This window comes from Chionomys nivalis, chromosome 2, assembly GCF_950005125.1.
Source record: "Chionomys nivalis chromosome 2, mChiNiv1.1, whole genome shotgun sequence".
Taxonomy (NCBI): Eukaryota; Metazoa; Chordata; class Mammalia; order Rodentia; family Cricetidae; genus Chionomys; species Chionomys nivalis.
This window is the reverse complement of record NC_080087.1, coordinates 83,025,690-83,046,658: the sequence shown is the minus strand read 5'-3', so window position 1 is coordinate 83,046,658 and position 20,969 is coordinate 83,025,690. Positions and strand designations below refer to the sequence as shown.

Below are 20,969 nucleotides of genomic sequence, written 5' to 3'. Positions count from 1 at the left end.
GCTGTGTATGTTTTTATGTGTGTGTGTGTGTGTGCAGTATGTGCATGGCTAGTGCTTGCAGGGTAAGAGAAGGGCATCGGATCCCCGGGAACTGGAGTTATAGAGGGCTGTGAGCTGCCCTGTGGGTGCTGGGAACTGAACCCTGGTCCCCTGCAAGAACAATCCGTTCTCTTAACTGCCCAGCCTTCTTTCCAGCCCACTCTTTAGAATTTTACAGTTCAAGATTTCTTGACTCTCAGGGCCTCAAGGGCATTCTAGAATGTTCTCAGCTGGGAGTATCTTCAGAACTATTCTCCAGTGTAATAAAATGTAGTTAAGACTGTCTTAATTGTTGCCAATACAAGGTACCCGGAACTGGGTAGGAAAATTAGGTTCATTTTGGCTTATGGTTTTGGAGGCTGAAACACATGGAAGCTTGGGCAGGTTGTGGGACTTGCGTGCGACTCCTCCAAGGTCAGTCCCTGTGACCTTGATATGACACCAAAGGTTGCTCTCTCACATGGTCAGCCACTTTTAAGATTTTGGTTTTGGCCGGGCGGTGGTGGCGCACGCCTTTAATCCCAGCACTCGGGAGACAGAGGCAGGCGGATCTCTGGGAGTTCGAGGCCAGCCTGGTCTACAAGAGCTAGTTCCAGGACAGGCTCCAAAGCTACAGAGAAACCCTGTCTCGAAAAAAAAAAAAAAAAAAAAGATTTTGTTTTTGCTTCTTAACTTGCCACGTGGCTGAGGATGACCTTGAACTTCTGACCACTTAGCCTCTGCTCCCCTAGTGCCACCATGCCCAGCTGTCTGTCACAGCACATGCACCTTGGTGAATGTCCCCCTCTGAAAGATACAGAGGCCCTGGGTGGGGACGAGCTCTTGGGCTCCTTCTACATGGATGACCTTTTCCCCACTCCAGGCCCGAGGAGAAGCCATGAAGGCAGTGCTGTTGCCAATCCGAGGACTTCTGACCCCAGAATCTAATGTCTCTGTCGCACATGTTCTGGCTGCCCGAGCTGACCTTTCCCGTCTGGTCCCAGCTATCAGTGTGGCTTCCCGCCGAGGGACCAGCTGTGCCATCAACAAGGTGGGTACATCTCGGGCAGGGGAGAATCTGAGCATCCTTGGCCTTCAGATTGGTCTTCTGGGGTTTCCCCTGGTTCCTGGCCTCTGGAGTTAACTGGGCTCAAACTAACCACTCTCCGTAGCAGACGGAAATTTTCTATTTTTTTTGAGATAGTCTCATGTGGCCCAGGCTAGCCCTGTAGCCAACTCATTATGTAGCGAAGAGGTCGTCCTCAAACTCCCAGTCTTCCTCCACTTCCCAAATGCTGGGATGATGGGATGCATGAGCACACCCCTGCTTTTTTTTTTTTTTTAACCTATTGAAACTCAACTCTAATCAACTCTCAGGTGCTTATGGGTGATGTTCCAGACCGTGGGGGGCGCCCAGATGAGCTGGAGGCACCCATGCCTACCTGGAGGAGCCGAAGGGAAGATGGAGGAAGGGGAAAGACTGGCCAGCAGCGCTGGGGTCGCAGAAAGAAGAAGTAAAGGGTCTTGGAGGGTCAGTCAGAGGCTCTGCCGGGTTCTGATGCTGCCAGTAACCTTTGAGAGTCACTGGGAGGGTTTTCCTTGGTGCCTAAGCCAGGCATTCCCTGTTGTAGAGAGTCCCTGAGCTTCCTACGCCCACCCATCCCTTAACACTATGAACCATGTTGTCTGAAAAATAAATTTAATTCTTTTGATGGTTTTAGAATCTGTTTCTGTATAAGGACCAGCTCAAGGTGTGTGTGTTTGTGGAGGGGTAAGGGGAGTTTCTGCCCCCAGGTCGGGATAAGCTTTTTGATTCTCATGTGGTGTGGGGAAAGACACACTGAAGCATTGGACACACATTTTACAGGTCTAGGCATCTGGGACACAGCGGGATAATATGGGTAAACATCTCTGCCTTTTGGGAGCTCTTCCCGAGGAGGAAGAGCAGACGTTCAACAAGGCCAACAGGTTAAATGTCTAGTTCATTAGAGGACCAAAGCACCATGGAGAAAGAGGAGCAGGGGAGGTCAGACTGCATGTGTGTGACATCACTGCGGTCACCTTAGCAAAGCTCTGCTGGAGCAGGTGAGCCATGCAGACCTCTGACAACGAGCATTCCAGAAAAGGGGATGGCTAGTACAAAGGCCCGAGGTAAGAGTATTTTGGGGCATGTCCTAGAAACATGGAAGCCATCGTAGGTGGGAGAGGATGAGCAAGGAGGGGCGATATGGACAGGGAAGACAGGAGCTGGGGACAGATCTTACAGAGCTTTGTAAACCTAAGACTGAGTTTTACCTTGAGCAAGCTGCAGGAGGCCCCGAGCAGGGGAAGACATTTCTCACACACACTGCCCACACCGGCCTCTGTCCTGACATTGGTTAGGACTCTGCCCCCTCGTTCTCACAACCTCCAGACCCGTGCCAGCAGTCAGTATGGTCCACTGGTTCACAGCTTCACTTGGAGCTTGAAGCTTTAGTCTCCTTATCTGGGAAGTGGGGAGCTGGGGAGATGACGTGACAAGAGCCAAATCCATCCAACACAGAGCTGCAGGTGCTAAGTGAGGCGGGCGGGAATACGGCCGGCGGGCGGTGCAGTGCAGGAGAACCTTTTCTAGGGGAAAACTCTCCAGATACTGTTCAGGCACTGGGCTTCGAGGAAGCTTTGGGTGGTGAAACCGGTGCTGGGAAGGGCACCTGGAGGGAGAAGAATGCACAATGAGGGGCCCTTCATTTCTGTAAGGGACAGTTCACAACCAGGACCTGGGTCTCTCAGATTGTGGCTAAATGACTAATACTCCCAGATGAAATCTTTGCCCTTCAGGAGTGGAAATTGTTCCAATAATATTTATTGTAGCTTCTGACATATTTGGTCTTATTTTTGTTGCTGTGGGGGTGGGGACATCATGTTCCACGTGGATGCTGTCAATCCTGACCCTAAAGAGCAGGTCAAGGACTCCTGGGTAGGCAAGTGCTCTTGGCCTTGTTCTCACTTGACCTTCTTTTGTTTCTTTGAAACATGGTCTCTCACTATGACAGTCTGACCTGGATCCTCACCATGTAGCCCTGAAGTTGTGGCTGTTCTCCTCCCTCAGCCTCTTCAGCGATAGGAGTATAGGTTTGCGCAACCATGCCTAGCTTTTTCTTTTCCTCCCTAGGTCTTTGTTTTTGTGCTAGTGACTACCCACTTTTGTCACCTGAATATATCATGACTGCTATTATTTCTCTGCCAACATTGAAAACTAGTCAGTGTCCACTGGGCATGGCGGCTCATACCTCTGACACTCTGGAACATAAACGCAAGATGATTGTGAGTTTGAGGCCAGCCTGGGTTACAAAGTGAACTGGTTAGGTTTTGCCATCTTCACACAAACTAGAGTCACCCGGGTAGAGGGAACATCAATTAAGGGATTGCTTCCATCAGACTGACCTGTCAACATGTCTGTAATGCATTTTTTTTTTTTTTCCGTTTTTCGAGACAGGGTTTCTCTGTGGTTTTGGAGCCTGTCCTGGAACTAGCTCTTGTAGACCAGGCTGGTCTCGAACTCACAGAGATCCGCCTGCCTCTGTCTCCCGAGTGCTGGGATTAAAGGCGTGCGCCACCACCGCCTGGCCTGTAAGGCATTTTCTTGATTAACGATTGATGGGGAAGGAAGAGGGGGAAGGACCACCCGGGTGGGTGGTCCTGGGTTGTGTAAGAAAGGAAGGTGAGAAAGCCATGGAGAGCAGGCAAGCAAGCAGCATTCCTCCATGTTCTCTGCTTCAGTTCCTGCCTGACTTCCTCCAAGAAATGGACTGTGACCTGGAAGTGCAAGTCAAATAAACCCTTTCTTCCCCGAGTTGATTTTGGCCAGTGTTGTGGCACAGCAGCAGAAACTCGACTAGGACACATAGTGAGATACCATCTCAAAAAAAAAATTTCTTTCCTTTTTTTCCTTAGTGTGTCTAACCTCCCATCCAGGTGACGGAGGATTTTTATATGGTTTTGCCTCTCTGTGATTCCCAGATCTGTCTGGTTTATCCCAGACAAATAGCCTTCCTCTCCTGGATCCAGCTCGGGACTCCTTACCATCTCCGCCTCCTGGGAAGAGTGTGAGGACTCCGTCTGGGTCCAAGCATGGCGGAGATGGCAACCAGACTCAGCATCCAGGGCTAGTGTGTAGGAGAGATTTTCCTCAGAGCCTGTTTGGGATGTGAGGGGTGGCAGAGATGTGACTCCATCCTCTGGGCCTTCCTCCCGGGCACCGTGTTCTGGGTCTTACCGCAGCTGGCAGGAGGAAGTGCGGCTGGCACAGGCGCCCCTGGGGGACCAGGCTCACCCTTGGTCTCTGGCCTCTTCTTGCACTCCACTCTCACTTGGTCCTTGCAGTGTCGGTGACAGCACAGCCCACAGTCTGGGGGGAAAGGAGCCACTGAGCACCCCATTCTTCCAGCCTGCAGGTCGAGAGCCCCTCCTCCACTTACCCCGACAGCGATAGCCTTGCTTGGTGACACCCCAGAGCTGAGGAAAGAAAGAATTGGTCAGTCAGACTAGAGGAGGGCGCATGGGAGAAAGAAGATAGAAGCCAATAGGTTTTGAAATTTCTTAAGATTCTGAGAATTAACCAAAATTATAGGAACTTGGAGATTATCTCAAACTTAGGGAATCAAGTAGGGTATTACAAATGGGCAAACTGCTGAGTTAACAAAAATGTATATCCTGTAGATAGGGGCTCTGTGTCATTCACAGTCTCTAGACCAGCACTGCCTGACTCATGGACTGTGTCAACTGCAGACCTGGCAATACATAAATGGTGAGATCTGTGGTTTCATCTCAGTTTGATGATTAAGATTTGTTCACTAGCCGGGCGGTGGTGGCACACGCCTTTAATCCCAGCACTCGGGAGGCAGAGGCAGGTGGATCTCTGTGAGTTCGAGGCCAGCCTGGTCTACAAGAGCTAGTTCCAGGACAGGCACCAAAGCTACAGAGAAACCCTGTCTCGAAAAACCAAAAAAAAAAAAAAAAAAAAAAAAGATTTGTTCACTATCAAGAATTTGAAGCCAGGTGTGGTGACCATACCTGTAACCCCAAGAGGCTGAGGCAAGACTGGGCTACATAATCCATTTAATTTTGTGTGTGTGGGCTGGAGAGATGGCTCAGAGGTTAAGAGCGCTGGCTGCTCTTCCAGAGGTCCTGAGTTCAATTCCCAGCAACCACATGGTGGCTCACAACCATCTGTACTGAGATCTGGCGCCCTCCTCTGGCATGCGGGCATACATGGAGGCAGAATGTTGTATACATAATAAATAAATAAATCTTTAAAAAAATAATAATAATTTTGTGTGTGTGTGTGTGCGTTCTGAGGATTGAACTCAGGACCTTGTGCATGGCAGGCAAGCACTCTACCACTGAGTTAAATCCCTTGCCATATAAAATAAATTTGAAGCCAGCCTGAGCTACATGGAAAGACCCTGTCTCAAAACCCCAAAATTTGAGAGAAAACAAAAATAAAAGATGTCTTTAAGTTGGAAATGAAGAAAGCTTTGGGTGGTCCAGGGTAAAGGATCAGAGAGTGATTTTGGGGACCAGGTTTCTCCTGGAGCTGCATATGTAGACCAGGCTGGCCTCAAACTCACAGAGTTCTGCCTGCCTCAGCCTCTCAGATGCTGGCATTGAAGGTGAGCGCCACACCAGCTGGAGACTGATGTTTAAAATTTGTTTTACTTATTTATTTTTGTTGTTCTTTGAAAAATAATTTGTGTAACTTGAGATTTTGTTACCACCCACGTTACACACACACACACACCACAGAGCATGTTGACATAAGAGAACGACTTTGTGGAGTCAGGGTACCGGCTCCCCTTAACTAGAAACACAGGCAGTTGTGAGCTGCCCGATGTGGGTGCCGGGGACCAAATCCAGTCGCTCAGCAAGGGCAGCCAAGTGATATCACCTGCTGAGCCACCTCTCCAGCTCTGCTGGTGTTTGTTCGTTCATTCATTCATTTTTCGTTATTTATTTTGGTTTTCCAAGACAGGGAATCTGTATGTAACCCAGACTGTCCTCAAACTCAGAAATCAGTCTGTCTCTGCCTCTCAAGTGCTGAGACTAAAGTTGTGCACCACCATGCCCAGCTGTGTTGGTGTTTTCTAAGACAGGGTCTCATATAGCCGGGCTGGCCTCAAAGTCACTATGTAGCTGAGGATGACCCTGCAGTCCTAGATTCTGGCACACTATCATGTTCACCAGACCCCCACCCCCACTGCCTTGAGTTAGGTTGTGAGGCACTAATCCAGGGGAGACAGGGCCCAAGGGTGCTAACAGGGCTAAGTGCTCACGAAGCCGCTGCAGCTGTGACAGAAGGTGGGCTTGCGGAAGGTGACTTCATGGAAGGTGTGCAGGAAGGCCAGGCCCAGCTTGGAGCAGATGGCGCTGGCGCGGAGCAGGTATTCCGTCAGCTCCTCTCTGCTGAAGGAGCCACTCCTACAGAGCAAAGGCCACACCTCAGCATGACTGGCCCCTCGTGGCATGTCCAGGATCCTTGCTTTTGGAAGATCCAGGAGTCAGGGTCTCTTACCCGTGGCGTGGAGGTGGGTGAAGCCCATGGCAGGCAAAGGGGAAGTTGCCCGACAGTCGCTCAAAGTCCTCCAGAGAGATAGTGCCATGGCCTTCTGGGTCATAGTTCTTGAATACGGACTTGAGAGGGACACGAAGAGGAGAGTGAGGACAAGACACCCAGGCCCAGCCCTGTGGGCTTGGCTTCCTCCCACCGCTCGTCGGACAGCCCTCCAGGGACCCGCAGCCCCTCCCCACCGCTCATCGGACAGCCCTCCAGGGACCCGCAGCCCCTCCCCACCGCTCATCGGACAGCCCTCCAGGGACCCGCAGCCCCTCCCCACCGCTCATCGGACAGCCCTCCCAGGACCCGCAGCCCCTCCCCACCGCTCATCGGACAGCCCTCCCAGGACCCGCAGCCCCTCCCCACCGCTCATCGGACAGCAGGGACCCGCAGCCCCTCCCCACCACTCATCGGACAGCCCTCCAGGGACCCGCAGCCCCTCCCCACCGCTCATCGGACAGCAGGGACCCGCAGCCCCTCCCCACCACTCATCGGACAGCCCTCCAGGGACCCGCAGCCCCTTCTCACCGCCACTAGTTGTTCCACATGCTGACCCAGGGTCACGCTGTCTGGCTTTGGGGTCACACCATGGGCCCACTCCGCCACCAGAGGGGCTTTGTAGGGGGAGGGTGGCTAGAAGAGCACAGAGGGACACAGTCAAAGCATAGGCTTAAGTGGAGTGGGAGGGTGACAGGGTGGAGGGGCGGGGGTCAGAGGTCAGGAGTCAAGGCTCACCAGACTCTTGGGACAGCGTGGTTCCCGGGCATAAGAAAGCTCGTAGATCTCATCTTCGGTATAGAAGAGATCCAGGGAGAGCTGGGGGATGGACAGGGTAGTAAAGTTCCTCCTACAGGTCTCTGCCTGGAGCCTGGTCTCCTATCCTCTTCTCAGACCCTTCCCTTGGACCTGTCCTGCCACGCCTGCCACCCTCCACAATCCAAAGTGCTTTGTTCCCACTGAGGCCTTTTAAAAAATTATGTATGTGTGTGTGCCATGTATGAGTAGTGGGTGCCCACGGAGACCAGGAGAAGCACTGGGTCCCCAGGAGCTGCAGCTGCAGGCAATTGTGAGCTACCACATGCATGCTGGAATGGGAATGGAATGAGCAGAAAGAGCTCTGAACCACTGAACTGTCAACCGTTCCCCACCCCTTCTGAGACACTCTCATCACACAGTCCAGGCTGGCCGGGAACTCACATCTTCCTCTCTTGGCCTCCTGAATGCTGGGGTTTCAAGCATGCGCCTACACATCCTGCTATGTTCCATGTAGAATTAAACAAGGAGCCGCATATTTTCAGTTTCCACTGGGTCCTGACGAAAGTTATGTACGGCCTTGTCTCAGGGTCTCTGAACTCAACTTTTCAGTCAGCTACGCTACCTTCAGAATTTGGCACTGCCTCAACCTTCCTGACCCATGAAATGAGCATAATACGGGCACTCACATTGTAGGGTTCTAAGTTGAAGTGACCTGCAGGTTCCTTTACATACTTCTAAAGCTCAAACCTGGAGTCTTGAACATGCTCCGCTACTCTCTGGGCATGGTGAACAGGCCTGAATCATAGTGTGTGGTAGGCAGAGGACGGAGGAGTGTCACCAGTTTAGGGTTATCCTGGTCTACATAGTGAGTTCTAAGCCAGCAAGGGCTATATAGTAAGACCGGGTCTCAACAAAACAAAGCAAAAAGCAAGCAAACAAAAATTGGTTCACCACTGAATTATCCTTAGATCTTGGACTCTGTGTGTGTGCAGGCACATGGGCTCACATGCATGTGGCTTCTGAGGTCAATATTTGGTTGTCTTTGTTAATATTTCTCTATTATTATTATTATTATTATTATTATTATTATTTGGATTTTCGAGACAGGGTTTCTCCGTAGCTTTTGGTTCCTGTCCTGGAACTAGTTCTTCTAGACCAGGCTGGCCTCGAACTCACAGAGATCCGCCTGCCTCTGCCTCCCGAGCGCTGGGATTAAAGGCATGCGCCACCACCGTCCGGCCCTGTTGTTAATGTTTTTTTGTTGTTGTTAATGTTTTTGGAGACAGGGTCTCACTATGTAGCCCTAGATGGCCTGAAACTCACTGTGTAGCCCAGGTTGGCTGGGAACTCATGATTCTCCTACCTCTGCCTCCCAAGTTTGGGGCGCATGTGATCAATACCTGTCTGAGCTTCTAGTCACACCCCAGCTATGCCACACCCTGGCAGCTCAAGACTGATGATAGGAGGAGCTCAGACACTGAGTTACTTTGTTTTGTTTTTCTTTCCAGAGATGAGCAAAGAAAGGACCTTTTTACACCCGGGCAAGCACTCTACTACCGCTCAGCATTCCCAGCCCCTTGCTGTTACAGGGATTCAACAGCCCAAAGCAAGGACCTGGCCTGGAGCAGGTCCTTGAGCCAGGATAAACTGCGTTCCTTGTCTTCCTGATTCTGCTTGTTTTCTTTGAGACACAGGTAGCCCAGGCTAGTCTTCCAGTCTTACCCTCTTGAGTGCCAGGATTACTAAGGTGTGAGCCATCACACCCAGCTCAGGCACTGTTTGGATTACTTCTTACTACATTTATTGTTTCTTCTTAGCCACACTCTGAAGAGAGTCCTAGTGTTGTCCTTGTTTTACAAGTAGTGAAGTGTTCACAGGGATGTGATCTGCCCCAAGTCACACAGCTAGCTAGACTCCTAGAAGCTGTGGCTTTGTGAGTTCCACAGCTGGGCTTCCTACTACACACCTGTAATCACGGTACTTGGAATGGTCCAACAAGAGGACAGCTGCCTGGCTCACACACCGAGTTCCCTGGCCTGAGTGACACTGTGAGACCTGACCTTAAAATAAATACTAGAGGGATGTAGTTTAGTGGTAGAAAACTTGCCTAGAACTCATCATGCAGGGGGTGTGGCTCAGTGGTAGAGCCCCTGCCTAGAATCCCCCAGTGAGGGGCTGTGGTGTGGCTCAGTGGTAGAGCCCCTGCCTAGAATCCCCCAGTGAGGGGCTGGGGTGTGGCTCAGTGGTAGAGCCTCTGCCTAGACTCCCCAGCGAGGGGCTGTGGTTCAGTGGTAGAGCCCCTGCCTAGACTCCCCCAGTGAGGGGGTGTGACTCAGTGGTAGAGCGCCTGCCTAGACTCCCCAGCGAGGGGCTGGGGTGTGGCTCAGTGGTAGAGCGCCTGCCTAGACTCCCCAGCGAGGGCTGTGGCTCCATCGCCGAGTGCTCACATATTATAAGTGAGGTCGTAGTTTCACTTTCCAGTATAGCAAAAACCAAACCAAAGTCTCTCATTCCCTAACTATCTGTCCAGTCCTCCAGACCCCTAGTAGCCCAGGACTCTAATTATTGGTCCCCTGTGGTCTCCAGGGAGCTCAGGTGACACAGGGCCCACAGTTCACCGTCAGCAGGTGCAGCAGGTCCTCATTGGCACTGCAGGGGGGATGCTGTCCCTGGAGTGTCGCCAGCTCCTGCAGCCGTAGGTAGAGGCTGTTCAGCTTGGGGAGGTGCAGGCGACCATCTGGCAACCTGTCTGGATGGGCCTCATACAGGGACACCAGGTCCTTGAGGTGTACACCCAGTATGGGCAGCCGGAAGCCAGTACAGCTGGCCCAGGTGCGGCGGTAGCAGGCATAGTTGTTTTGGGAGGCGAGGAGTTCTGTCAGCTCCAGCAGGGCCTGTGTAGAAAGGGCTTGCTAGGATAAGAGTGTCTCTGTTGAGCATGCCCCTCACAGGGGGTTCCCTTAATCCTCTCCAGAAGAGGAGAAGAGGAAACACAAGAGAAAGCAAGCCTGGTGCAGAGCCCTGATTCCTACTTTATGGATGTGAAATGGCCAGGGCTATTAAATCACCAGTCTTTAGCCATGCCGGCAGTCTTTTTTGTTTTGCTTTGTTTTTGTTTTTGTTTTTCTCTGTAGTTTTGGAACCTGTTGCACATTAGGCTGGCCTCAAACTCACAGAAATCCACCTGCCTCTGCCTCCCAAGTGCTGGGATTAAAGGCAAGTGCCACCACTGCCCGGCTACCAACGGTAGTCTTGCGAGTTGGCTGCTCCACTGTCCTACAGGCGGAAAAACAAGACCGACAGGGGCTGCTCCTCTACCAGTCAGGGGCCAGTTCACTGCTCCGTACATAGGTGGCCCAGGAAGAAAGAATAGGGATAGCTGGGGTGGGGGTGGGGGAGGTCTATGGAAATTGGAGTATAAAGGTCCTATGATGGCTCCAGAGCCCTTGGAGGGACTGACAGCAGTTACAGAGCAATATGTGAAGGTTCAGGGCAGATGGCCATTTGGACTTTGGGGAGTCGAGGGGGTTACCTTAGTGCTGTCGGGGCTCAGGTGGGTGTGGGAGTCCTTCAGCCTGGAGATGGAACTATGACACAGGCCACCCGTGACTGCCATCAGTGTGTTGAAATTCTGTAGCTGGTGAAGCCTCTAGAAGGGAGGTAATGACAGAGGTGGGAGGTACCCCAGAACAGCGGTAGGGTGAGGCACGGACTGCGGGGGGTCAGTCATATGTGAGTGCGCACCAGGTGTGAGCAGATGAGTGGATCGGGCTGGCAAGGTGCCAGGCATGTATTTAGGGTTAGACAGATTCGGAGAACAGACAGGTGTGTGCTGGCTAGGTGTAGAGAATTCAGAAGTATATCAGTCGTTGGGCTTCTGGGGGCGGGGTCAAACAACACACAAGCGAGTCACGCAGGTGGAGGCATGACTGGTAGAATGGAATAAATTAACTGTGACATAGAAGAGTAAAACAGATGTGGGACGAGCGTGAGGTTCACAGGGTATCAGGAGAATTCTTTCTCCTTCCCTACTCAAAGCTTGAAGGTCACTTTGGAGACAGGTGAGGCAGGACCAAATAGAAGATGCTCAGGCCAAGAAGCTCAGGCTGATGGCAGACCTGCTCCCAGGTCTAAAGAGCCGAGCAAGATATAGCTCAGTGGTAAAGCCCTTGCTTAGAATCCTCCACTAGGGAGCTGGGGGTGTGGCTCAGTAGTAAAGCCCTGCCTAGAATCCCTCAGTGAGTAGCTGGGGGTGTGGCTTAGTAATAGAGCCCCTGCCTAGAATCCCCCAGTGAGGAGCTAGGGACATAGCTCAGTGGTAGAGCTCCTGCCTAGAATCCCCCAGTGAGGAGCTAGGGACATAGCTCAGTGGTAGAGCCCCTGCCTAGAATCTCCCAGTGAGGAGCTAGGGACATAGTTCAGTGGTAGAGCCCTTGCCTAGACCCCCCCCCCAGTGAGGGGCTAGGGTGTGGCTCAGTGGTAGAGGCCCTGCCTAGAATCCCCAGTAAGGTGCTGGCAGCATGTCTCAGTGGTAGAGCCACTGCATATAGAATTGCCCAGTGAAGGACTGGGGATGTGGCTCAATGGTAAAGGACTTATTTAAGGGTGCAGGAGGCCCTGGGTTCAATCCCCCCGTACTAACAGAAATAGCCAAGCAAGAGGAAGCAAAGTGTTGGAAGGCTCCTCAGGAAGGGCGTGGTCTGCTTTGGAGATATTCAAAGAGGTCAGACCACAGGGCTTCCCTTTTCCCAGAAGGGAGGAGAGGCTGACTCAACTGGTCAGGGCCAGAGAGACTGGACTAAGTCTCTTTGTATCTAAGTATCACTAAAAGTGATACAGTCACTGTCGGAAGATACCCAGGGGGACTAAGGACTGGAGATACAAAGTTGAAGACACAGAAGGGGTGGGGGGAGATATGATATGTAGAATTTGACTTTGGGCCTGGGAAACAGTGCTGATTCCTAACTATTGAGCCAACGGTGGGGCCAAGTATGGTTTGACTCTGTGATATCAAGGTCACAGGGGAGTATGGACTCAGATGATGCCAGGGTACTGTGTGGTAGGTATGGTGGGTGAGAGAGATGAGTCATGGGCTGGAGAGACGTCTCCGTGCCTAAGAGCACACACTGCTTCTTGCAAGGGGACCTGAGCTCCGTTCTCAGCACCCATACTGGGTAGCTCACGACCACCTCCTGTAACTCCAGTGTCACTGGCCTCTAAAGGGGCGTGTGTGCACACAATTTTAAATAATTAAAAAGTAAATATTGATCTGTGGCCAGCCTGGTCTACAGAGTTAGTTCCAGGACAGCCAGGGCTAAACAGAAACTCTGTCTCAAATAGTCAAAATAAATAAATAAATATTGAAGAAGAATAAGAAGGAAAAAAAGCCTTGTCAGTCACAATATGGAAGCCATGTAGCTGTTGCAAATCTAGTATATAGTCCCGGAAACAAGTAGAAGTCAGCTGTGGTGGCACATACTTTAATCTCAGTATTTGGTAGGCATATCTATTTAAGTTAGAGATCATCCTGGTCTACATAGCAAGTTCTAGGACATCCAGGGCTAAACAGAAAGACCCTGTCTCAAAAAAAAAAAAAAAAGGCAGAAAGACTGGGCGTTCAGACGGGCTTACCTGTGCCACATGAATGAATTTGTCCAGTACCTGGGCCCGTTGTGCAGGCCCGGGACGGCTCAGTACCATGACCTGTACCCAGCGGGACACACTGTTGCTCAGACCCACAGAACCTTCCAGAGCGGGACAACCCCTCACTGAGCCCTGCAAAACATAGCCCCGCAGGTCTTGGGGCTGAGGACAAGATGGGTCAGGGCGGGTGCTAGAGCTCACATGCCACCTTCCTGGCAGTCCCAACCTCTACTGTCCTAACATACATCTCTCACCAGGCTACCGGGCTACTGTTGGTCACGGACACCACCTTGTCCTGCTCTAGTCTGTGCGCGTCATTATGTGTCTGACTGGGGCATGCTCAGCACAGGGAGGCACGGGCAAGAGGACGTGAAAGCGGCTTCTACTTGATCTGCTCAATAATATGTGCGGTCCACACTCATGTCCACCACACCACACAGGCACACGCATACACGCACATGTGAACGCACACACACACACACACGCACACTCACAAAATCTGGAAATCCGTCCCCTAAAGGAATCAGATCCCCATTTTCCTTCAAAACGATGTCTAGATGTTAGCAGCTGCTACATTTCAACCCAGAAGCACATGCAGTTGCCTTTAGAGAAGGGAAACACAACAATTTCAAAGGCAGTATTTACTCTAACCATGCACTGGTCTCTGGTGTAGGAACTCTTAATTTTGGTCTCTATGTTATCCTGACTGTCCTGGAACTCACTCTGTAGACCAGGCTGGCCTCGAACTCACAGAGATCCGCCTGCCTCTGCCTCCCATTCAAATGCTGAGATTAAAGGTGTGCGCCACGACCACCCAACTCCATTTTAATTTTTACCTTTATGTACAGGGGAACTGAGGTATGGTAAGTTAAAATGCTTAGAGGAATACATGAATAACTGAGAAAATCCTTTGAGCACTCAACTATGTGATTCTGTTGCAGGAAGCAATGACAGGGTCCCATGGAGGCCAAGCTGGCCCTGAGTTTCACATCCTCCTGCGTCGGCCACACGAGTGCTAGGATTTTAGGCCTGCACCACCACACCACACTACAACCAGCACTTCTACATGAGAATTTCATTCCTTCTCCTCTCCGTGAAGCGGTGTGGTCTCTGCCTTGTATGAATGGGTACCCGAGAGATGGAGAAACTAGTTCAAAGCTAGCTAGGTCAACAGGAGCTGAGGCGGGCTGGGGACATGGGCCCTTGGTCGAAAGCTTGCCTAGTGTGCCTGCACAAAGCCCTGGGCCTGATCTGCGTCCCTGCAGAAACCGCTGTGTTGGCACACATCTGGGATGCTAGCACACATCCCAGAAACCGCTGTGTTGGCACAAATCTGGGATGCTAGCACACATCCCAGAAACCGCTGTGTTGGCACAAATCTGGGATGGAGGAGTGGACCAAAGATCAAAAGCCGTCCTTGGTTCCATAGCGGGAGGCCATGAGACTCCCATCCAAACAACGGGGCAGACAGGGAGTAAGAATGAGTGGAAAAGAAAGAAATGGCCGCTAAAATGACAGAGTAGATAAAAGGGCCTGAGCTGCGTTCCTGGGACGCGCATGGCAGCAGAAAGAGAAGACCGTGTCTCTCTCTCACAAACACACACAAGTAATAAACATGTAAATAAAAATGTCTAGAAGGAAGGAAGAAGGGGATGGGATTCGAACTCAAGGCCTTAGCACCCAGCTAGCTCAACCCATTGTCTCAGACCCTCCTGCTGCCAGGGTAGACTGCTTAAGAGCGTCAGCCCGGAGTGCTGGTGCACACCTTTAGCCCCAGCACTCAGGAAGCAGAGGCAGGTGGATCTCTGTGAGTTCAAGGCAACCTGGTCTACAAAATGAGTTCCAAGCCAGTCCAAGTTACAAGGTGAGATCCTGTTTCAAAAAAGAGTTTACAGTCTGGGCTGGGGATGTAGCTCGGTGTTAGAGAGCTTGCCTAACGTAGGTGAGACCCTGTGAGACCCTGAGTTAAGTCACCAGCACTGTTTTTTTTTGTTTTTTTTTTTTTTGGTTTTTCAAGACAGGGTTTCTCGGTAGCTTTGGAGTCTGTCCTGGAACTAACTCTTAAACTTTCCTTTTTTTTTTTTTTTTTTTTTTACGGTTTATTTAGCTTTATTTTATGTGCATTGGTGTGAAGGTGTCAGATCCCCTGGAACTGGATTTTTTCAGACAGTTGTGAGCTGCCATGTGGGCGCTGGGATATGAACCCGGGTCCTCAGGAGGAGCAGTCAGTGCTCTTAACCGCTGAGCCATCTCTCCAGCCCCTGGAACTAACTCTTGTAGACCAGGCTGGTCTCGAACTCCCAGAGATCCGCCTGCCTCTGCCTCCCGAGTGCTGGGATTAAAGGCGTGCACCACCACCGCCCGGCTAGTCACCAGCACTGTTAATACAGTCACAGGAATAGCAATAATAGTAAGACCTACAACCCCTTACGGATGCCTCCTCCAAGAGCACACCCCCCACACCCCCATTCTGTTTGCTGCCTAGGGGCAGACTGGGAAAGGCATTCTCACTGTGATGGCCTGGAAGGCCCGGAACTCTAGGTAAGTGAGGTGTTGAGCCAGCTCCTCTGTCTCCAAGTGATCAAACAGCAAGGACACTTTGCGCTTCTTGCCCAGGCCTGGGCTGCTCATGGGAGGTGGGGGGCCGGGCCCTCTGGGACTTAGTCTGGAGGTCAAGAAGGACAGTTTATTGGAGTGGCTCAAGAATTGAAGGTTTGGGGGAGCATAGAGGGTGTGGGCAGGATAGGGTGAGGGCAGGGAAGAAGGGGAGGGCTGGCTCACAGGTTGGAGGCATCTCCTAGACTTCTTTGGGTCAAGTTGCCCTCCTGAGCTACCGTGGCCCAAAACCGACCTATGACTTCTTCTAGATGGGGCTCCTGGTGCACCGCCTCAGGGTCATGGGTCAGCCAGTACCTGGAAGGGGCCAGAGACGGGAGGTGGGTGAAGAGGCTCTTTAAGGGGCCTGAGGCTAAGGAATTCTACATGTGGGGAAATTAGGGCATTTCCGTGTGTATGGTTTCTGTAGTCAGAATCAGAGGGGTGATTCAGAGGACTTGGGGGGTGGTTCTTAAAACAGGACAGGGATCTCTTGAGACAACTGGGTAGCCAGGCAGTAGGGGAGCCAGGAACTGGGTAAGGGTGAGATTTGGGGAGTTAAGGCGATGAAGTCTTAGGAGTATGTGGGAAGTGAGGTGTCACCAAGGAGAGTCTATGGGATCTGGGTCGGGTCTCCAAGAACTGGTGTTCTAAGGAGCAGGGGCCAGTGGTCTCAGGAACAAGACCTGGTTCTTAAACTTTCTTAGGGGTGGTTTTTAAACTTTCTTAAAAGATTTACTTTCATTTTGTATGTACGAGTGTTTTGCCTACAAGGATGTATGTGTACCATGTGTGTGCCTGGTGCCATGGAGGTCAGAAGACAGTGCTGGATCCTCTAGAACTGGAATTACAGTCAGCCACCATGTGGGTGCTGGGAACTGAATCCAGGTCCTTTGAAAGAGCAGCTAGTGCCATTGCTCACGCTGAGCCATCCAGCCACAGTCAATGGTGCATTAGTAAGGGAGTTTTTGGTAACTTTTTTGTTTTTGAGATGGGACCTTACTCTATAGCCCAGGCTGTCCTTGAACTTGAGGAGAACCTTTACCTCAGGCTATCTCATGCCAGGATTACAGGCATGAGTTATCACACGGACTCTTAGCGTGGGATTTTAGAAAATGGGGCTGAGTGTGTATGGGGGGTAGATTGGGTTGGGGGATCTTGGAGAGGTGTTTTATGGGAAGGGGGTGATCTTGGCCCAGCCCTACCTGACCAGGTAACAGATCTGTAGCTGTCTTAGCTCCTGAGCATCTTTGGCAGCCTTCTGGTACCTGAGTTCTAGTCAAGGCTGTTTTGCAGCACCCCCATTCCCCCACTCCCTTCTCCCAAGAGTTTAGGAGTCTGCCCTCAGCCCTCTAGATGGAGATCACCATTCTGGGAGGATATGAGGTCAGCAGCCGGGTTGCGAAGTCTGAGGACGGCAGCACCCAGCTGTGCATCGTAAGCACCATCTTGAGAATGTGGTCCCCACGGCGCAGGCTGCCAGTAGAGTCTGGAGGAGGGAAGAGAGAGAGTTCATTAGCCTGGGCCCTGGGCAACAGACTGATAGTTTCCAGCCTGGGTGGACAGGCAGCTGCAGGGGCTGGTCCTACCTGTGCTGCCCTGCAGGAACCTGAGCAAGCAATATGATTTCCTCAGTGTCCTCATCTGTCAGGTACATGGGATGGGATGAGTTTGGTTCCTGGCCTTCAATCATCTCAAGATGTTTTCCTTGAACTTTTTTCTTTCTTTTTCTTTTTGAGACAGGGTTTCTCTAAGTAATAGCTCAGGCTGTCCTGGAACTTGCTTTGTAGACCAGGCTGGCCTTAAACTTCCAGAGATCCACCTGCCTCTACCTCCTGAATGCTACCCGGCTTCCTTGAACTTTTAAAATTTCTTTTTATTGCCTTAAATTGTGTGTGTGTGTGTGTGTGTTTTATTGCCTTAAATTGTGTGTGTGTGAAGTGTGTGTGTATGTGTGTGTATGTGTGTGTGACGTGTGTGTGTATGTGTGTGTGTGAAGTGTGTGTGTGTGTGTGTGTGTGTGTGAAGTGTGGGTTTGTTCACATGGGTGCTGGGAGCCCTCTCATGCCAGAAGTATCAGGCTCCCTGGAGCTAGAATTACAAGTTGATGTAAGCCCTCTGATGAAGATACTGGGAACCAAACTCAGGCCCTCTGCAAGAGGGGTACATGATTTTAATCACTAAGCTATCACTTCAGCCCCTTAACTCATTTTTTTTTTTTTGAGACAGGATATCACTAAGTAGCACTGGCTGGCTTGGAGCTTGCTATTTAGATCAGGCTGGCTTCAAATCACAGAGATCAGCCTGCCTCTGCCTCCCAAGCGCTGGGATTAAAGGCATGCACCATATCACCCCGCTAGGCCTCAAACTTTATCCTCCTGCCTCAGCCTTTAAAACTATGCGACTAGACCCAAGCTCCCTCCCATCATTTATGTCATTTATGTAAGGCAGAGTCACCCTAGGGACCCGCTTTCCGCCCCTACCAGTGAAGCTGACAGAGGAACGCTTAGTGGGCTGTGTGCGCTGGGAAGGCTGGCCTGGGTAGGCCTACTCACCGAAGCATTGAATACATTTCTCCAGTAGTTCATCTTCGCTGCAGCTGCCTTCGCTCAGCACCCCCAGATTCATAGAAGCCATAACCTTGATGATTTCCCGGGGGGTGGGGCACGTCTTGTGGCGGCGGGCCTGTCGTGTCCGCCCCCGCCCCCCTGCCTTCCCAGAGCATTCCTGATGAGACTTCCTGTTGGCACACACAAAACACAAAGCATCACGGAAGTCCCTTCCTCCAAATATACTCCCAGAATTCCTCTTGATCCCAGTGCTTCTAAGCACCATGGACCAAAGTTCTTGCAGACCAAGGCCCATGGCTACCCACTAGGGACTCATGGGCGACAAACTCCAAAATATTTCAGATTCCCCAGGCAATTACGGTCAAAGACCCAGGCCTGAGGGCCTTCCAAAAGCTTAACTCCCCCCTCCAGGCACTGACTTCATTATTGTTTTTAAAGTTAGTATAGAAAATAGTGCGTTTCATTATGACATTTATCACACAATCTTTATCATCGTACCCATACCTTGTTCCTATTTGCCACCCATCCGCCCTCCCTCATATCATTGGTTCCTTTCCTTTCCCAAATATTGTCCTCTGCTTTCATGTCATATATATGTATGTGTGTATACACATACTTAAATACAGGTTTCGCATATAAAGGAAAACACATGAGTATTTTGTCTCTCCCCTGTTACTTTCTGTTATTCCCACCTCTCTTCAAGTTCTTCTTGATAATATATAACCCCAAAGCATCACAGGCGAAATCTCTTGTAAGCAAGCCCCCAGGATTCATCCTGAGAATGACCTCTGGAGTTAGGAGTCCTGCCCCTGGGGCCCAGCGACGGAGCCAACTCCTGCAGTCAGGCCTCTAGAAATGTAGCCTGCCTCTGCAAGGTAGCAGGCCCTACCTGAGCTCCCTTTCACAGAGTCTTAGCCTCCAGCCTTTCTCCACATTTGGAGCCCAGAGAGGAAGTACAGCGCTTCTCCTGGGCTCCTCGGAGGTAGGCGGGGTCCCTGGGGCCACAGCCGCTTCAAGGAAAGTTTAAAAATAACCTTGTCGTCTGCCTCCCTAGGAGTCTGTCCCAGGTGAGGAAAAAGGGACGATGCAGAAGGAATGGAGGAATGGAGGGAGGGGTTGGATTCGAGTAGTCAGAGTCATTCAAAACTGGGCTCGAGAAGTTTCCGCTGGCCGTGTGCCTCTTTATAAGTTACCCAATGTCTTTCTAGCCCTTGCTTTCTTCAGATGAAAAAGTAAAGTCATCCTTGGATTTTCCCCGTCGTTTATAAGCCTGGCTCCTCAAAGGGGCCCCGCTGGTGGGGAAGCAGACAGCGAGACATAGAGAGAAAGCAATCGTGTAATCCTAGCTGCCTGGGAGAATGAGGCAGGGGGATTGCAAGTTCGAGTTCAGCCTGGGCTACAGAGCAAGACACAATAAGAAAAAAAAAGTTAGGAGGAAGCAGCCAGGCTTACAGCATGGCGTGGGTGTGAAAACACAAACAGGGACACCCTAAAATAAATCTGCCGTGTCTCTTAAGGGCTTAATATAGCTGTTAAATGTTAAATGTTAAATGATAATGGACATTTGAACACTGACCCGGAAGCTGAGCACTCCGTGTTTTTCAGGTACTCACACCAAGTACCAAAAGCATCATCATCTTCCTGGGCATTTCATATAAGTACAGTTTCTCAGGTGCCAGCACAGACTCACGGAATCTAAAACTTTAGGGCTTTAGGGGTAGGCCCAGCGGCTGGCGCTTTCAAGCCCTCGGTGTGGCTGCTAGACACGCTCACCTTTGAGAACTGGTGGTCAAAGCAGAGTAAGTTCTGCAAGCCCCTTTAAAGTGGTACCCATGATAATTCTTTTTTTTTTTTTTTTTTTGGTTTTTCGAGACAGGGTTTCTCTGTAGCTTTGGTGCCTGTCCCGGAACTAGCTCTTGTAGACCAGGCTGGTCTCGAACTCACAGAGATCCACCTGCCTCTGCCTCCCGAGTGCTGGGATTAAAGGCTTGCGCCACCACCGCCTGGCTACCCATGATAATTCTGACGGAAGCAGAAACTGAGACAGAGTAGTTGAATAACTTACCTAAGGTCACACAGCCAGGAACCTAGGCACCCAAGATTCTCTCACCATATTGCTGAGTAGGAGGGAACCCCGTTGCTCATCAGGACCGCGCTAGGAGACTGGGGGAGCTATCCAGGCTGGGGACCCTACACTATCTTTCCTTATGGGGACAGGAGGGCTAGCAATGCCAGGAGAAAGAAGCCCATTTTCGATCCTGCTGCCACGGGCAGGCCCCAGAAGTGCCTGGAGCAGCCAGCAGTGGTTTAAGAGGCAGGGAAGCTGCAGAGACCTATGTCATAAACCTCTCTCCTGGGGCACAGTCCTGCAGGGCCTGGAGTTTTCAGTCCAGAGGGGTAGTGACCATAATAGGGGACAGGGAAGACCCCAGGGAAGACAGAGGCAGCCAGCTGAGGGAGCTGGGATCGAGGGATACAGGACAGCTCAAACTCTAGGGAGAGACAACAGCAGTAATGGAGACTCAGGCGCTCAGCTCCCTGAAGCATCTCATTCATCCCTCTGACCCACGAGAGCCCCATTGGAGGAATGGGGGCACCCCTTTCCTATTGTCCCCCCACTGGCCACAGCCAGAGTTAGCAGACTCTGGCTCTTCCAGATCTCCCTTGGGGAGTCCTCTTACCTTTTGCTGTCTTTCCGGTTCATGGTTCCTAGAGGGGACAGGGGTTCTGACAGGCCTATGATTCTGGTCCTTCTCTGGCCAGATTGTCAGCCCCCTGGGAGTTGCTGAGGC

At 51.2% G+C, this 20,969-nt stretch overlaps 2 protein-coding genes across 2 annotated transcripts in view; one reads left to right on the top strand and one right to left on the bottom strand.

Annotated features, from left to right (window-relative positions):
- Positions 1–1,723, top strand: part of Fam98c (family with sequence similarity 98 member C) — a 4,124-nt gene extending 2,401 nt beyond the window's left edge. The window contains exons 7-8 of the mRNA XM_057761391.1: positions 902–1,069; positions 1,396–1,723. Coding sequence (XP_057617374.1) covers positions 902–1,069; positions 1,396–1,536 — 309 coding nt within the window. The 3' untranslated portion in view covers positions 1,537–1,723. The remainder of the gene's footprint in view (positions 1–901; positions 1,070–1,395) is intronic.
- On the bottom strand, positions 1,717–20,969 carry Rasgrp4 (RAS guanyl releasing protein 4). The gene is made up of 17 exons (XM_057761392.1): positions 20,859–20,969; positions 18,163–18,347; positions 16,975–17,096; positions 16,813–16,868; positions 15,794–15,925; positions 15,524–15,677; positions 13,001–13,174; positions 10,902–11,018; positions 9,988–10,263; positions 7,349–7,429; positions 7,142–7,246; positions 6,572–6,690; positions 6,333–6,477; positions 4,479–4,515; positions 4,277–4,408; positions 4,084–4,196; positions 1,717–2,711 (listed from the first exon to the last, which is right to left on the bottom strand). Exons 1-17 carry the CDS (start codon positions 20,879–20,881, stop codon positions 2,655–2,657), a joined length of 2,028 nt encoding a protein of 675 aa, XP_057617375.1. The 5' UTR covers positions 20,882–20,969; the 3' UTR covers positions 1,717–2,654.